The sequence below is a fragment of the Carassius gibelio genome, chromosome B6, assembly GCF_023724105.1.
Source record: "Carassius gibelio isolate Cgi1373 ecotype wild population from Czech Republic chromosome B6, carGib1.2-hapl.c, whole genome shotgun sequence".
NCBI classification, from domain to species: domain Eukaryota; kingdom Metazoa; phylum Chordata; class Actinopteri; order Cypriniformes; family Cyprinidae; genus Carassius; species Carassius gibelio.
The window spans coordinates 18,089,769-18,106,648 of record NC_068401.1 but is presented as its reverse complement, the minus strand read 5'-3'; the positions used below and the strand labels follow the sequence as shown (position 1 = coordinate 18,106,648).

The 16,880-nt window shown below is 37.1% G+C and overlaps 3 protein-coding genes across 3 annotated transcripts; 2 read left to right on the top strand and 1 right to left on the bottom strand.

Moving 5' to 3' along the window:
• The first annotated feature begins 436 nt into the window (after positions 1-436).
• Positions 437-6,591, top strand: LOC127960288 (E3 SUMO-protein ligase CBX4-like). The gene is made up of 5 exons (XM_052559926.1): positions 437-713; positions 909-952; positions 1,387-1,452; positions 4,606-4,672; positions 4,779-6,591. The coding sequence occupies exons 1-5, from the start codon at positions 645-647 to the stop codon at positions 6,150-6,152; spliced, it is 1,620 nt and encodes a 539-aa protein (XP_052415886.1). The 5' UTR covers positions 437-644; the 3' UTR covers positions 6,153-6,591.
• Positions 6,592-11,272: 4,681 nt separating this feature from the next.
• cbx8b (chromobox homolog 8b) lies at positions 11,273-13,882 on the top strand. The gene is made up of 5 exons (XM_052559920.1): positions 11,273-11,452; positions 11,561-11,604; positions 11,867-11,932; positions 12,016-12,082; positions 12,258-13,882. Exons 1-5 carry the CDS (start codon positions 11,384-11,386, stop codon positions 13,092-13,094), a joined length of 1,083 nt encoding a protein of 360 aa, XP_052415880.1. The 5' UTR covers positions 11,273-11,383; the 3' UTR covers positions 13,095-13,882.
• Positions 13,883-14,227: 345 nt separating this feature from the next.
• cb6h17orf67 (chromosome B6 C17orf67 homolog) lies at positions 14,228-16,610 on the bottom strand. Its single transcript, XM_052559921.1, has 4 exons — positions 16,426-16,610; positions 15,151-15,239; positions 14,790-14,927; positions 14,228-14,488 (listed from the first exon to the last, which is right to left on the bottom strand). The coding sequence occupies exons 1-3, from the start codon at positions 16,481-16,483 to the stop codon at positions 14,811-14,813; spliced, it is 264 nt and encodes an 87-aa protein (XP_052415881.1). The 5' UTR covers positions 16,484-16,610; the 3' UTR covers positions 14,228-14,488; positions 14,790-14,810.
• Between the last annotated feature and the right edge of the window lie 270 nt (positions 16,611-16,880).

Genomic DNA, 16,880 nt, shown 5'->3' with positions numbered 1-16,880 from the left:
ATATGCTCTTCTTTAATAATCTTAATTTATGAATGTCTTAGCTTCATGGGTTTTTGTATAAATCTGGGTGTTTGTTCTACATACATAAACAAACAAACAAACAGATTATCTTAAGTCTTCACTTCAGTATGCACTTCTGGCATGTATTCCTTTTTAAAATGTTTCAAAATATTATCTTCCTCAAAGTTGTATCTCCACTGATAAAATTTAAATGGATGTCAAATCCACACAGTTAAAAAAAACTTGCTGATGCTGATAATGATTAAGGCTGCTACATAAACTGCTAAAGGACACCTGAAGAACTAATCAAGCTTAAGTTAAAAAAATTGCCACAAGTGTGCCCCACTTTGCGTCATGAAGGAGGAATTCTCGCTGAGTACTTGAAAGGCTGCAACAACTACTGTTCATTTGCTCAGTAAACCCTCGGCACACCACTGACCAGCCTCTACACCGCCCCGCCTGCTGTGACGTCACGGTCGTGGCTATTTGCATGAAGTACGTTGAACAGCTCATTTGAGAGTTAAAACTGAATCTCGCTTGAGAAGCGAAAGACCATACGGAACAGAAGAGCGCGAGAAACCTGCGCGAGAAGAGCACTCATGTTATCGCGCGCATATTGAGAAGTATTACAGCGCGCGCTGAAAATGGAACTGCCTGCCGCGGGTGAGCACGTCTTCGCGGTGGAAAGCATCGAAAAGAAACGCATTAGAAAGGTTTGTGGTTTTCTCTTAAATACACTTTACATTTATTCATGCTGTTATCCTATACAGCGTTCAGGTAGCGTTTTGTATTTTAAAAGACAGCGCACAAGAGTAGGGATTTGTTTCCGAAACCCGACATAATTGATTATTTATTTTATTCACAGCAATTCCCTATCGTAAATTACTTTGTTTTTATGATGTTTACAGGGAAGGTGTGAGTACCTGGTAAAGTGGAGAGGCTGGTCTCCCAAGTAAGTTTCTCTTCAAGATGTCACTTGCTTTGCTGTTTTAATGTGTTGTGTTGTGTTGTGTGTGTGTGTGTGTGTGTGTAAGAGAGAGTTGACGGTTAACTGATGCAGGAATGTCATAACTTGTGTTCGCGATGGTAAATAATGTTTCAAATTTAAGCTTTATGCTATAAAATGTGGTTCTGTTTTTGAAAAATAACATATAATAATAATAATAATAGGATACCAAAAAGGCAATGATGCGTCTACCATGAAGCATCAATAGCCTATTTTTTATGATCTAACATTCTTGAAGATTAGTTTATTAGGACCTTCTTAGTGGCGTTAGTCCTTTAGATGACAGCCACGTTATAATTCGGATGAGGGAGCTGGTGATAATCATGCTACTCTGCTCACCCCTCTCCCCTCGTTCTCCGCCTCCTTTCCTCTCTTTATAGATATAACACGTGGGAGCCAGAGGAAAATATTCTGGACCCGAGACTTCTCGTCGCTTTTCAAAACAGGTGAGATATTGCAGTCTTGATTTTATGCTCTGAGCTTATACAGTCGAAACGGGAGGAGGGGAGAAGACGCTTTCGCAGTCGCTGTGCTCATGCACATTCTTTTCACTTTCTCTCACTGACAGAAAGGGGGTGCACACAAGAGACGTGTGCGCAGGCGCGCCATATAAATAAATTTAATTGCGCGGTACACCAATGCTACGGCCAGGAAACCAGCCATTAAAGAATGTTTACATACAGACCTGGTCAGAAAATGATCTTTTGAGACGCCTTGTATTCTCTATGGAACCATTTTTTTTTCTCAAACGCGCCGCATTTTCAATATTGTAAAGTTACTACCATTCATTTCGATGGTTGACTGACCGTACCCGCTTTGGACGTACTCTCTAGACACCCTAAACCAGGGGCCGGCAACCTGCGGCTCTTTCACCCCTCCACTTTGGTTCTCTGTAGCATGGGAATAGAATAAGCGGGAGACATATTCCCCTGACTTTTCTTCCCTAGTACTACTTTTCTCGGGCGAGTGTGTTCACATAGGCGTTTTCAATGGCTAGTGTGAATAAATCTAGATTTAAACGAAAAGAGACAATATAGTCACATCGTTTTGGATACGTTTTATTCATATCCAAAACGATGTGAACATTACTGATAGCTCAACACTCTCTTGCAGTGTCTGTTTCATTCATACTTGAAGCTGGAGGGCGCTCTCTGGCAGAAAGTCCAAAGGGATGCAGAGAAGTAATAACTTTTGAAGTGCAGGAAATACCTAATATGGAAAAAGGCATCCAGCAATAGATACAGTCGGCATCTAGTCATAGCTGGGGGTGTGGCGAAGGCGGAGTCGGCGTGGGGGAAAACACTGCGAGCATCGTGTGTATCTGAATGGCAAAATGCACATATTGAGCACTCATTCCCAGAGACACGTCGAAAAATTTTAGTCTCTTTTAACTTTAATATTCATATACACTAGTCCATATCGATATTTGATTCATTTTACAGCCCTAATATAGATGTATTTATTCAAAAATAGCCAAATCCCGTGACGTTCTGCTTTATACAGCAAACTCTATTTTTGACTGGATTCCGCAATTCAATCGTTTCGCAAACACAGACATGTTTTTTAAGTGGGTTTATGTTCGACACAAGGCTAACGTTACATAGTTTTGCTTCAGGTAGAATGATAAGGCCAATTATAAATGCATGCCACTTTCTGAAACAACCTTACACAGTTTTGATAGCGTTAATAATGAACACGATGCTAATATAGCCTGCCTGTGATGAATGCCGACTGCACACATACACATGCTTAGTCTTGGGATTCCACAACTTCCCTTGATCATCCTCACAACTTATTGCTTGTAGCCGTTTTGTAATCCTTTCCGGCTCTGTATGTTTGTTAGGAACGATGTAGAACTTCAATTCATAATTTGTTAGTTTATTGGAGGTACAGAAAACGACACAGCAACTCTTCGGCGTGATTGTCCCGTTTATTTCAATTGTCGCCAAGGCGATTTTTTCCCCCATGGACTAAATTCACATCACGTGACGGGGCATTCCCGGGGGCGTTCCCAGACCAACCGTCTGTATCTATCGGCGTAGCTAAGCTGAATAACAAGCATAAACCTAATGAAACAGGAAAACGATAATATTGCATGACATATGTGTGTTTTTGAAGTCTTCTCTAGGTAATAAACAAAGTATATGAATGATACATTGCTATCTGACATAGCATTTACTACAGTAACTACAGAAGCTATAAAATATACTATCTGCCTTATTCTGTGATAAAAATTGAAAAACTGTTTGTAATATATAAACCAATCATAATCATAAAATTGTCATAAATGTAATTATCAATGAAGATTCGGGAGGAGCGCGTCAGATACTTAGCCTAATCATCACAGGTGGACCACAATCAAGTAATCAATCCCACAGTATAAATATCGCTGACTTACCTCTATCCATTGACGGTTTATCAGCATCCCTCCTCCACCCCATCTCCTCACTTCAAGTTCACTTTACAATATACGGGGAAGGGGGGGTACTCTAGTTTCGGGCAATTCCCGAGCTCGGAGCCCTTCCCCGGACAGCACGCCAAATACGCATACCATACCTCAGCTAATTATATGTAAGCGTGAACTAGTGAAACATATAAATATAAAACTTTAGCTATATGCTATGTTAACTTAATTTTAGAGACCAAATAAGTTTTGTGGCTCCACATGAATTTTATTGGTGGGAAAGGGGCCAAAATGGCTCTTTTGATGTTGAAGGGTGCAGAAAGCATTGCAATAGCACAAATACGTATATATTATTTTCTGTCTAATGGCCACACTAATTGACTGCATATCCCATTACAAATATACTGTTTTCCATGGCTACACATGCATTCACGCTTTCCCGAAATTCCACACACATTTTTGTTGGGTATTCATCCCCTTTAACTGGCATCTGCGTGCACCATTAGCAGTCTCCCTCATGACGTGGAATTCTGTTTGGAGTAATTGCACGTGCCCCTTGAGTATAGAACCATTCTAGGTCATCTAGGTTTTTGCAATATTATTTTATAGAAGGTCGATGGGAAAAGAGCTGATGGCCCATTTTTTTCGACAGCCCATATGCATATTTTGAGCTAACAAATAAATAACAGAACCCATTGGAAAAGCCTGTCAAATAATGCAATTTTATACAATACAGAATGATTTATTAATACTTCCTCTTTGTTTTTATTTCTTCCTTTCCAAATGGAATAGTCCACCAAATTAGTAAACAAGTTGTGTGTCGTCTGAAGCAACACATAATGCTCTTTATTTTATGAGTAAATTTTATGAATGCCAGTGGTGTGGGCTATTTAAAGCCAGACCATATTTGAAAGCAAAACAGGCAGAAACTTGACCATAATGCACTCTCAGAAATAAAGTTACAAAAGTTGTCTCTGGGGCAGTACCTTTTCAAAATGTGCTATATTTATAATTTGGGTACCCTTTAGGTATAATATGCAAAGGTGTACCTTTTGAAAAGGTACCGCCCCAGTGACAACTTGTGTGGGGCAAATCTTTTGAATAAAATTAAAAGTTAAATATATTAGTTTGTGTCTTATTTTTAATTTGATTTATTTTATCATGATATTGTATAATCTAAAACTTTTCCATTCAGGGAAAGACAAGAGCAGCTAATGGGTTATCGTAAACGTGGGCCAAAACCAAAACATCTTCTCCTGCAGGTAATTCATCATCACTTACAAAGACATGCCCAATTTGCTTCTGTGAAAGCCATGTCACTAATTGTTTCTGTTGCAAAGCTCATTGTTGATCTGTCTGACTTCTAAGGTACCATCATTTGCTCGAAGATCCAGTGTTCTTACCAACCTTCAGGAGGTGTCACAGGGTGAGGATAACCAATCAAAAACAACTTCAGACCTGGTCCAAAGCCAGCAATACCAGCTTAACAGCAAGAAGCACCATCCCTACCAGCCCAACCCAAAAGACAAGCAGGGAGAGGCACGAATAAATGGGAAAATGAAGCACTACTTCCAGCTCAACAGCAAGAAACACCACCACTATCAACCAAACCCTAAAATGTATGACTCCCTGTATCAGAGGGTCAAGGAGACCAAAGTTCATGAGTTGACTGACAAGGAATGGAACTTTTCTCCAGCTTTACAGCAGAAAGTGATCCAAAGTAAGGATTCTGAGTGCCTCAGTAAGGTGAGGAATATTACAATGGAGTTGAAAAAGCTTCCTAAACTAAATGGTGGAGCTGACTTAAATATGAACACAAACAGTGATGCAAAGGAAGACAAGGCACCGCCCAATGGAATAAGCAGCAAACTGAAGATTGTGAAGAACAAGAATAAAAATGGGCGCATTGTCATTGTCATGAGCAAATACATGGAAAATGGCACCCAGGCAGCTAAAATTAAGAAAGGAACAGCAGATTCTAAGGAAAAAAGGCAAGCACAAGATGACAGCACAGAGAAGATAAAGCACACAAAGAAGCAAAGTCTTATGAAAGTCATAAAAAAGGACAGTAAAGCTGAGTCTGCCTGTTTTAGGCTTTCCAATGGACTATCATATTGTGGAGGGGACAATCCTAAAAAAACATGCTCCATAGTGTTTGAGGCAAACAACTCAAAGAAGCTTGGCAGCACTGGAGATTTTATATCTAATAAACAGCCCTTGCAACTGACAAACAAGTCTGTCAGACAAACCAGTCTGACTACAGTGCCTATTGAGACAAGTGATCAAAAAGGCACCCAGTCTACTCAATATGGTCCCCTCACCTTGCCTCAAAAACGTTGCTACTCTGAGCCAGACAGTGACAGTGGGGAGGCTAAAAGGCTTCTAATTTCTCAGAGTGCAAATGCTCCGAATGCTGACTTCTCTCACTCTTGTAACAGCACCACACACTTCAATGGCCATCAGCAATCTGGCGGACATGACTTTGAAATTTTGGACTCCAACCAAGATGAACCCATAGACCTCAGCTGTGTAAGGTTGAGAGAAGAGAAAAAAAATCCTACACATTCTCAGATTGGAAACACTATAGCGACTGGGAAAGCAGCGGTCTCTGCACCAGAGCAAGTAGAGAAAGAAATGAAAAAATCAGTTCGAAGCTTCACACCTTTTCTTGGGAATATAATTATCACAGATGTCACAGCAAACTGCCTTACAGTGACATTCAAGGAGTATGTTACAGTTTAGGAACATGTGATGATATAAAGTCTATAAAGACTACTGACTAGTTACTGTGAATTTGTATAAATGTAAAGCACATCTAACCGTCAAGTCTTCAAACTAGCCTGAAATTTTTTAAACAATCTAGTGTTAAGTTTTGATAGTTTCAGACTGTGTTTGATTGAACTGATCTGAATTAATTTTCAAATGTAAACATCTAACTATTCCATGTTAGGGATATAAAAAAAAAAACTGAACAGGTTTTCCTGTTATTAGCTTGTATCATATTAGCTTGAAGCTGTTTGCAGTGCTGCATTTCAGAGCTTAAATATAAGAAGCACTTACTACACATGTAATACTGAGAAACATTTTCTACTGATCTGTCTTTATAGTCTTTTTTTTTTTTCACTTGAAACGTGTTATTAGGTTTGTCAAAGCATATTAAAAGTTTTATTTTACGTTCTGGAGTAAGATCTTTGCTTGTACTGCAACCAGGGGTGTGTGTGTGTGTGTGTGTGTGTGTGTGTGTGTGTGTTCCTATTAAACTCACACGTGAGACGAGCAAACAGAGCCCATATGAGAGATAGCAAAACGTTACTATCATGTAAACGCAAGACATCAGTAGACCTATCAGACTGAACTTTGCACAGCCTTTATATAACACATGGACTTGGATTTTGTCATGCAGATTTTTTTTTCTCAATTGTTTTTTAGCTAAAGAGGTTTTGCCTGCTTTTACTCAATCTACAATGCTATATTTTTTTTCACACATGCACACAAAAAAAATTATTCCCAATACTAGGAATAAATAGTTATTTAATGTAACCTATTTGCATAAAACTGCGGCTAAGTTTAGCACAACTCTGACTATTATCATCCGATGAAAACTGGCACGTCTGTGGCAGTAGCTTACAGTAGTGTTGTCTCACTATCCAAGCGCTGTTATAGACTAGGCCTAATTTAAAAGTCCTCTAAAAGATGGATCGTAGGGCTTTACAGATTTTCATTAAACGCTAAGCATATCTATGCATATATCTGGACGCTCATTATCGAGATCACATAAAGCATCCTAAAACAGGGTTGTCAAGAAAGACACTAGGCTATTCATTTTCTTGCCTGTTGAATTATTTTTTATTTAAGGGTTGTCACATTTCTTGCTACAAGAAAAAAATAACCAAGAACAGCTGAACTAAACATCTGTTTTCATGATGATATAGCAGAAAACCCAGAAAAATGAATTCAGTGAGCTCTCGGTATATAACTACAAAAGTAAACAAGAAGGAAACTTTCACCTGGCGTTTTGATGGATTTTCCTTTTGTGTTCAAAGCTCGCGGCTATTTAGAATGATTTTTCCTTAGATCGAACATTGTGTCACAGCGTTTTGGGCATTCACATCACACGATCTCTGAACTTAGGCAACAGGCTACCGTGATATTGCAGAGACGCAAGTCTAATTTGTTACTTCTGCCTCTGTCTGTTCAAGCAGGAAACATTTAGAAGTGGTAGGACAGACTGCGCCAAAAAATAAAATAAATAAATAGCCTAGATGGCCTAAACAACACGGACATTTCAGCAATTAGCAACTTAAAGGCATTATCATATGTGCGTCTGCAGGCACACTGCTTTATGCAGCTCATAAGTACTCCGATTTCGCGTTTATAGATAAAGTGTACACTTTTAATGTCATCCAAACTGAATGTGCCTTCAGACTATTAACTTTGTTTATGCGCACAATATACGGTCCATACGAGACTGACAAGAAGAGATTCATCCCGCAGTCTGGCTATATGCATCGTCAAAGGTTTATAGATACAATATATATAGGATAGAAGACTAATTATATTAGGCTTAATAGTAGTTTTCGTTTTATAAGCTACCATCATTGGGCATGTATGAAGATTTAAACAGCCTATAATGTATAAAACTCGATTCATTTTTTTTCCAGCGCTAACATGGCGGACAGCAAATGTCTCTCTTACTCACGGCTAGATCATGATTATTGTTAGTCTATCCCAGAACTAGGTAGAGGTTGGTTAGATTTGAAATTTGAGTCATAGATGGACTACGGAAAAGCACTTAAGCCTCACTGAAACGGAATCAACCATTTCCTTTGCAGCACTGTCTGAGATAAAGCTGCTCTCGCTGCGGCTGTAAAATGGCTTCCTTTGGTCCATCCACTTTATTTGCGATCAGCTTATGAATTCAGCTTTACTGCAGTACATTTTAACTGTAGCTGGTTTATTTCGCCAAGTTTATTTAAAAGACGACTTGAGCAGCTTAAATTCTTCAAAAATAATAAAAAAAAAATATTCGAGTCAAGCATTAGGTTACTAAATATCACAGATGGCATTAGTAAAAATAAAACGTTTTGATATAGAGTGGTAGCGAAGAGACTTTCTAAAGCTTGAGGTCATTAAAATATGGTCTTGTTTAAAATAGCCCACCTACGATAATAACGTGATCACATTAAATAATAATAATAATATGATGTTAATACAAGTTGCCTACAGAAAAATAACTTATGCTTATGTCTCACTTAAATAATAAGGCTAGCAGTTGGGGTGCTTTTTTAGCTAGGCTATTTGAATTGAATTGAATTGAAGATAACCAAGTTTTGGTAACGTGTTTATATTGGCAAATATAAATTCGTGTGGCTTTATTATTATTATTATTATTATTATTATTATTATTAAATCAATAACGTAATGCACGTCTTTTCCGAAATTCGCCTAGGTTAATCTCCATTGTATAATTAGGCTATATAAAATGTTAAATATATATATAACTCGATTTATGGTCTTCTTAAATGTGTCAGTCCTGCACACAATGTGACCTAAATAATCAATAATCCAACAAAAGCACGGAAAGCATATACACATTTTTGGTAAAACAATTTACATCGAAATGTATATTTAACATAATCGAAAATTGCAGGCAGACAGACTGAAACACGGGCAAAAAATAGTAGTGTATTTGCCATTTCCCTTTGCAAATTGTGCAGAATTTCTCATGCTGGTTGCCCAGAAACGAGTTAACCAATAATATCCTTCCAGCTCGATCTAGAGCCCATATACGGATATAACCACTGCAGTATTCCAACCACCAATCATCTTCCGCAAAACCAACCACAAGCCTGCTGTTTACCTGGTTTGCTATGTATATAAAGATTAAAAATGAATACGCAAGCCTTAATTTTATTCTTGAGAAAAAAACAATACAATCGTCAAAATATTTCTTCAAACCAATATTAAACTGTTTATTACTGTGTAGCATTATCTTTACTCACCGAATAACCCCCCAGTAAACTAATTTACAAGCCCAAGTTAATAATCATTATCCCATCGTGCATGTTCATTGTCAAAGTTTTAAGATATTATTTGAATATTTTATTGTTTATAATTTATTGTACATATAATATATATTATATTATGTAGTATATTATTATTATATTATACAGCATCTAAATAATTTTACATTTAAAAACCTGTTACAATTAAGGAACGTGTTAATTAAAGTTATAATTTAGCTATAGAGGGTTTTATTTATTTATTTATTTATTTATTTTACCCGCCAGCCCTGTTTGAAGCCCAAGTGATTGTGCAGAACTGAGCATGAGATTGGTAAACGTTTTCGGAAAACTTTTTCCCTTTTATATGCTAAATACAATAAATGAATGACTGTTTTTCCTTCATATGTATAGCTGGTAATGTTTGCTTGCAATTTCAATGCTTAGGAAAAATGAATTATATTTCTATCTGTAGTCCTAATTTTATATTTACAATAGCTATGTTTTTCAGTAGACCAACATAATTATATTAGATTTTTAAATCGAATTAGGCTATATGGAACACCCAATTATAAAATTGTTGTAAATACAAAATGTATTTTAATAAAATGTATACACTTAGGTCTTTCTACATACTTTACACTAAAATTAGAATATGAAATAATAATAATAAAGTCAATAAATAAAATAGTTTGAGCTAAAATATCGATGTTAATGCAGACAACGTCTGGCCTGTGTAATCAGGGGAACCATTTAAGAAGTTACCTACTGTTGTGCATTTAGTAACTCTTGATAAAAAAAAGATAATAATTATGAAATGTTCCATTCTCATTATTATGCTGTATGTTTTTGTTTCGTTGTCTTTGTTGCTGTCATCTTTTGCGTAGTGTAATAATAAGTTACATTAGCTATTATTATCATCATCGTTTCACATTTTTCAAAATCAACAATTACATTGAGGTATTTATAAATATAGTTTAACATATAAATCTACTAGCTGTTTAATCAGTTTGATTTGTCTGATCAGTGTTAGGACTAAAAGTGTCTATCAATTAATTATTATTTTTATTTCATTTATTAGCTTTTTTCTCGAAAGAGCCATACAGTTGAAGACCAAACCTAAATATTAATAAAAAATATAATCAGACGTGTGGGCTAAATGTAGGCTACTGCATAAAACATATGTAGCCTATGTATATTAAAAAACTAGGCTAACAAAAATCACACCTCTTAGAGAAAATAATGTGGTGAGGTTACCGTGGGCTATACTTAGTTTAAATCATCATCTACTTACAAATTCATCCCGTTCAGTTTATTTAACGGTTTTTAGAAAATGTATATAAAAAAGACACAAAAAAAATGAATGGTGATTTTCTGCCGTAGAAATCATATTTAAACCAATATTAATTTCCATCTATGATTAGTTTGTCGCGGTTAAAGACTTCACGTTCGATTTTGGCGGAATTAGTAAAATACTCTTTTGAACAGTAGAATATCGACCAGAATAAGATGACATACATGTTCCTTTGATAACAGATTTAGAGTAGCCTATACATTTTTGAAGTTTGAAGTATGCCTGTTTTTAGAGTTCATATAGCCTACACGTCCTTGTTCCGCTAACGTTTAACTGATTACGTTTACCTGTAAGTCTTCATGTAACGTTAACGATGAAACTTTAACCTTATGATGTACTCCTACAAGTATTGAGCAGCTCTTTTCATGTTTCTGTCAAGAATGCAGATATGCCACTAAGAGCAAGCCCCGGCCACTTAGCAACAGTGGAGCCAATGAACGGCCTCCAAATCTTTCACAACTACAAGCGGTGCCAAGGCAACATGCTAAAGAACGTGATGACGTCTGGCTGTGCACGAGAGTATTATGGGCTGTATGGAATTCTGAAGCTAGAGCAGGCGGGCCGGACTCGCGCACACGGCTAGCTACGCTGCAAGCTAACGGTAGACGAAGGTAAACATGGAGCTGTCGGCTGTCGGAGAGAGGGTGTTCGCGGCCGAGTCGATCATCAAGAGACGAATACGACGGGTATGTGTTGTGGAAGAGATATCTTGACATTTTTTGCATATATGTGCTAATGTCTTCGGCTCGCGCTGACGAATTCTTTTTTTTGTGTGTGTCTGATGGCACGCGCAGGGTCGAATGGAATATCTCGTGAAATGGAAGGGCTGGTCACCAAAGTGAGTACGTTAATGCATGCCCATCCTGCCTGTTGTGTCTTGCACTTGTGTTTGGGTGACAGTGATGGCTGTCAACCCTACTAGATATAGCGAGGGGCGTACATCCACGGGCAAGTTAACAAGCTGGTTATTACTGCAGACTGGTTTTTGGCAGATGGCATGCTGCAACATTAGCTGGCCCTGCTAACTGGCCGGTAGAGCAGTGGTTTTAAATGCAGCTGGAGATTGACAGTCGTCACGTGAAACTTTTTTGTTCTCACAGGTACAGTACTTGGGAACCCGAGGAAAATATCCTAGACTCCCGCCTATTCGTTGCATTTGAAGAGAGGTAAGTTATACAAATAAATAAATAAGGTAAAATTTCTAAGCAGCCGAACATACAGACGTTTTCACGCTTGTATTTTCATGCAGGGAGCGTGAGAGAGAGATATTTGGACCCAAGAAAAGAGGACCTAAGCTCAAGACTTTTCTTCTAAAGGTTAATTTCATTTATTTAATAAGAAATAAATAATAATAATCCTGAAATTATCTATATTGTGTATAATAGGTTTGCACTCTTTTTGTTTTTTTTGTCAGTGTAAATGAATACATTTTATATAAGGGCATTACCTTGAATTTTGGGCTAATTTTTCAAAAACATGTCTTTTTCACAGGCCCAAGCTAAAGAAAAGGAGAAGTCTTACGAATTTAGGAATGAGTCATCCAGTGGCATTGCATATCCCAGTCCAGAGCCTGTTATAGCCCCTAGAGCGAGAGAAGGACTACGTGCTGTGGTTCCCACAATTTTCCCTCCCAGCACAGTCAACAGAGGGGAGAGCATAAGGATTCCACCTCCAGAACCAAGGGAGCATCGTTTTCCACACTCACCCAGACCCAGCACTGATGCTTTTACCCTCTCCCCAAAAAAGAGAGGACGGAAACCCAAATTACGCTTCACAGATGGCTATACAAGCTCCTTACATCCAGAGCATTCAAAAAGAGCAGCAGACGAAACCATGGCAAGCATTCCTTCCAAAATGGCAAAGTTAGGTTTGGGAGAAGAGGAAGAGAGATGCTCAGAAATAAGTGGGAGAATTAAGATATCTCACAAGCACATGGATGCTACCTTTTCACACAAACAAAACAGAGTTGCTCTGAGCAGAAGTACCCAGCACATTTCTCCAGAGTGGAGTTTGCATTCCAATAGAGTTAGTGCAGACTTACAAGGCCACAGGACTAACCCACAGACACACCACTTTCACCATAAACACCTGAAGCACCATTCAAAACGAAGAAAATTTGAACATGGTGATTCCACCAGCAAACAGCCTTCACTAATTGCCAAAATTCCAGTTTCACGCATATTTGGAGAGCCAGAGGAGGGAGATGCTTGGAGACCCTCCTTCTGCAATGTGGAGAAAGTTATAGTTACTGATGTGACAACAAACTTCCTGACTGTAACAATCAAAGAGAGTAGCACAGATAAAGGCTTCTTTAAAGACAAAAGATGATTATTTACTACAGCCAGTATGCTCCTTTCATATCTTTAGAAGTCCTTTATTATCGAAAATGTTCTGTGTATTGTATACAAAAAAAAATATTACTTTCTTTTCTGTCACTGAAATTTGTATTTATTGTGAAATTGCTGCTTTAAGAAATTTGCATGCGTATACTAGACACGATAAACAAACCCAGAACTGCGTTCAAATACATAAACGAGTTCTCAGATAATTTGTTGTAAGTATTAATTACAAATTGTTAACTTATAAATATATAAAAGTATAATTTTTCTCCCAGACGAATATTAAAACATGTATGTACAGACTTAAGATTTTACATTTTGCACACTAACCGGCATATTTTTACATCATTACCAATTCAGTTATTGTAATTTACGTTGATTTTATTTTGTCATTTAATATTGCCAGCTGTACAATATAGAATACACATTTTTCAAGGTACAGCGGCATTAACAATTTACACGTAAAAGTGCAAAATTAAAATCAAATTTCATCTCAAAATCAAAAGTAAAAAATAATTAGCACGTTTCTTTTGTTTCTCTTCAGTTAAAATTCGTGTTTATAAATATGTAGCCTGATGTTCAATTGTATATACTTAAGACTTCTAATTATTTTGTTGGGTGATTGTAATTGTGATTATCGATGAACTGTGCAAATAAAAGTTATTTAATATGACATTAAATATAAAGCGCACATCCAGTCCTACAAAATAACAATTTTACAATATATGTATATTTGTGTGTGTATTAGTCCTGTAATAAAAAACACGTAAACCGTAATTTGATTCTTATTTGCCCAGTTAGAGGAAAAAACGGCAAAATTTTAAAGTTCCCAAACATTTAACTTATAAAATGTTATACAAAGGTGGAACTTGTTGATTTAATTTTACAGCCTTTTCTGTGTGTTTATGTATTTGTACTTTACGATTTCTTTTGTGACGCGTAACAAAATATAAACTTTCAGTTTTACGTAACACATTCATTGTGCTTTCGATCAATCGGTGTTAGGCCTCTGCAGATATTGCCGTGTTAAGGTCAAACTCTTGGCGTCATCAGTTTTTTTTTTTTTTTTCATTAGTAGGCTTACTAAAACCCGAAATATGAAAATCACAGTCACAATCAAAATTTAGAGCACAACATTTCTATTTTATTCATGAGTCTCTAATTCAAAATGCAATTTCGTAATTCATTTTTATATATATATATATAAAAAAAACAATTCTAAGATTTTACATCTACGACATCTAAAATGCGTCTATCGATATAGGTGTGTTGTCGTGGATTCTGTGTCCTTGGCCTCCTCGGCATTCCTGTGTCTTTTCGTTCCCATTGCAATTCATTTCATGCTGTATCAGCTTTGTCGCCGCCGGAATTCCTGTCTTCGTCCTGAAAACAAAAATATAATAAAAATTATGCCTTTTAAAAGCCAGGGCAAAACTAAGACAAAGTCATTACAGAAAGAAAAAACATTTCATATGATGTAAAGAGTTTTAACAATTATAAATGCCTTCAACCATATTTCTAGATACACTGCAAATCTAATTACTTTCTTCACTTAATTCTCTTTTATTATAAGGAAAAGCGTGAATGTAGGCTATACATTTGACATAATGTGAAGTCATGATAGTAAGCTCAAACATTGCAGTCTTCAGTGAGATACAAAAGCCGAGGGTATCACTATCAGAACCTGTGGATCACAGCAGGCCTGTTACACAGGGTAGCCGTAGTTGCGGTCACAGCGAGGGAAGCAGTGAGGGTTCATCCAATTCTCCATGCTGGTCTCTCGAGCCCTCTGTTCCAGCCTTTGCATATGCAGCATGTGCTCCTGAAATACACGTGAACTCTGAATTCTAGAGTACTGACATGGAGCTGAGTTCACTTATTGATTTGTTAAGTATTTCAGTATTTAAAACCAGCATAAAGCAACATTGTGAACAAATCTTTACAATCACAAAAAAAAAACTACAAGCCAGGCTCCCATGCATCATGCTTTCTTAAGCTTTGTTATTAAGCATGTAAATAAAAGGAGTTTGTTGTTGGCTCCCAACCCTCATGGGTTCATCAGGATGTCCAGGCTTTTGTCTCTTGGTGCGGAGTAGCTGCTTTGCAAAACTCTCCTTAATGATGGGGCTTGCATCTAGGAACATGACATATACGTGTATCAAGGTCACAATTTTATACTGTAATTTCATGGTGAACATGACATATGTATCAAGATCACAATTTCATACTGTAATTTCATGGTGATGACAACATGATTTATTCTTGTGAATACATTTAACTGATTGATTTGTCTAAATAACTAAAGGGTTGCCTATATAATGTAAAACATGTTACAACATTTGATTAATTATGTATAATTGTATGCAGTATACAAATTAGATTATCAAAGACTTTAATTTGTCATTTAATATTATAGCCTACCAATTTCTCCTTCTTTCTTTCTTTTTACTACATGCTAATTTCATTCTTCCCCAGGCGGCCATTCTTCCTGTGAATTTGTATTCTTTCAGATTTCCTCGAGTCCTTTGGGGGTCTAATTTGTATGAATTTTGGTCTTTCTCTTTCCCTCTTTCTTCATCTCGCTCCTTCTTTTCTCTCTCTTTCACACAGACATGCACGCACACACATACATTTCACTCACTTTTTCTCCTGCCTCCCCATTTCAACCCCTCCCTCCCTTTCCCAGCGCTGTTTCTCTATGGAAGAACACAAAGTGCCCATTCATGAGCGCGTCTCCCCGGGGAGCGCGCCCCTGCGCGCGCGTGACCTGGAGCTCTGACCCGCGAGGGGTATGAAAATGAGCCCGTTACGGTAAACACCGACGTGGCAGATGAACAGGCGCACTGCGTTTTTGACAACAGTTTTTACACGTTTCGCTCACATTAGTCTATAATTAGATACGATTATTTAATTTATAGTTTTTTTGTTGATTTTTTATATTTTCAACAGCTAGCCTAAATCAATAGGAATAGAAATATATTGAATAGAATATGATAGAATAGGAATATAATAACTACGCAATTTTTGAATTTGTTATAGACATTAGAAATCGTTAAGCAAGTGAGGGGGATAAAAACAATGACAAAGTATTAGGCATAAACGTAATGAACATAATCTCACCAAAATAGAAAATAGCCTAGGTATTTATTTCAAAAGTCATTGTCCAAATATTCCAAAACGCTCTGATTTTACAAGGAAACAAGACTCGCTAAAACAAGTAATATGCACACAAACGTCACAACCCACAGTGATAAGAAAAAATAAACATTGTAATATGCCAATAAAACCCATGGTATAAGATTTCTGTAAGAAAAACATACCAGTGCAGAAGGTCAATAAGACCACGCAAAAAAGGCATACCAACAGCTTCATTTTCATTTCCGTCCGTCCTCAGTTCGAAATAACTGCATTTGAGTGTTAACCCAACTTATGAGGAGGAAAAATACACGTCACCGTCATTTAGAAGTTACCCCCACAGCACCCCTGCTTACATGCCACTGGATAGGCTACAGATAAGACGACTCCTGGCTGCACATCTGGATGAGACTGTAGTTACAGACATTTTCCACAAGATGTCGCCTTTACTTTAGATTAAAGTTCAACGTCTAGGCCTACAGCCCTGTTCCACAATGGTTAAAAAACTGATCTGAGTTACACAACCTATTTGTGTGTGTGTGTGTGTGTGTGTGTGTGTTTGTGTGTGTGTTTTGATAGTAATTCTACAAAGTTTATCTCAACCTGACAGTTTACAGCACTTGTCCCTCCTTAGTTAATA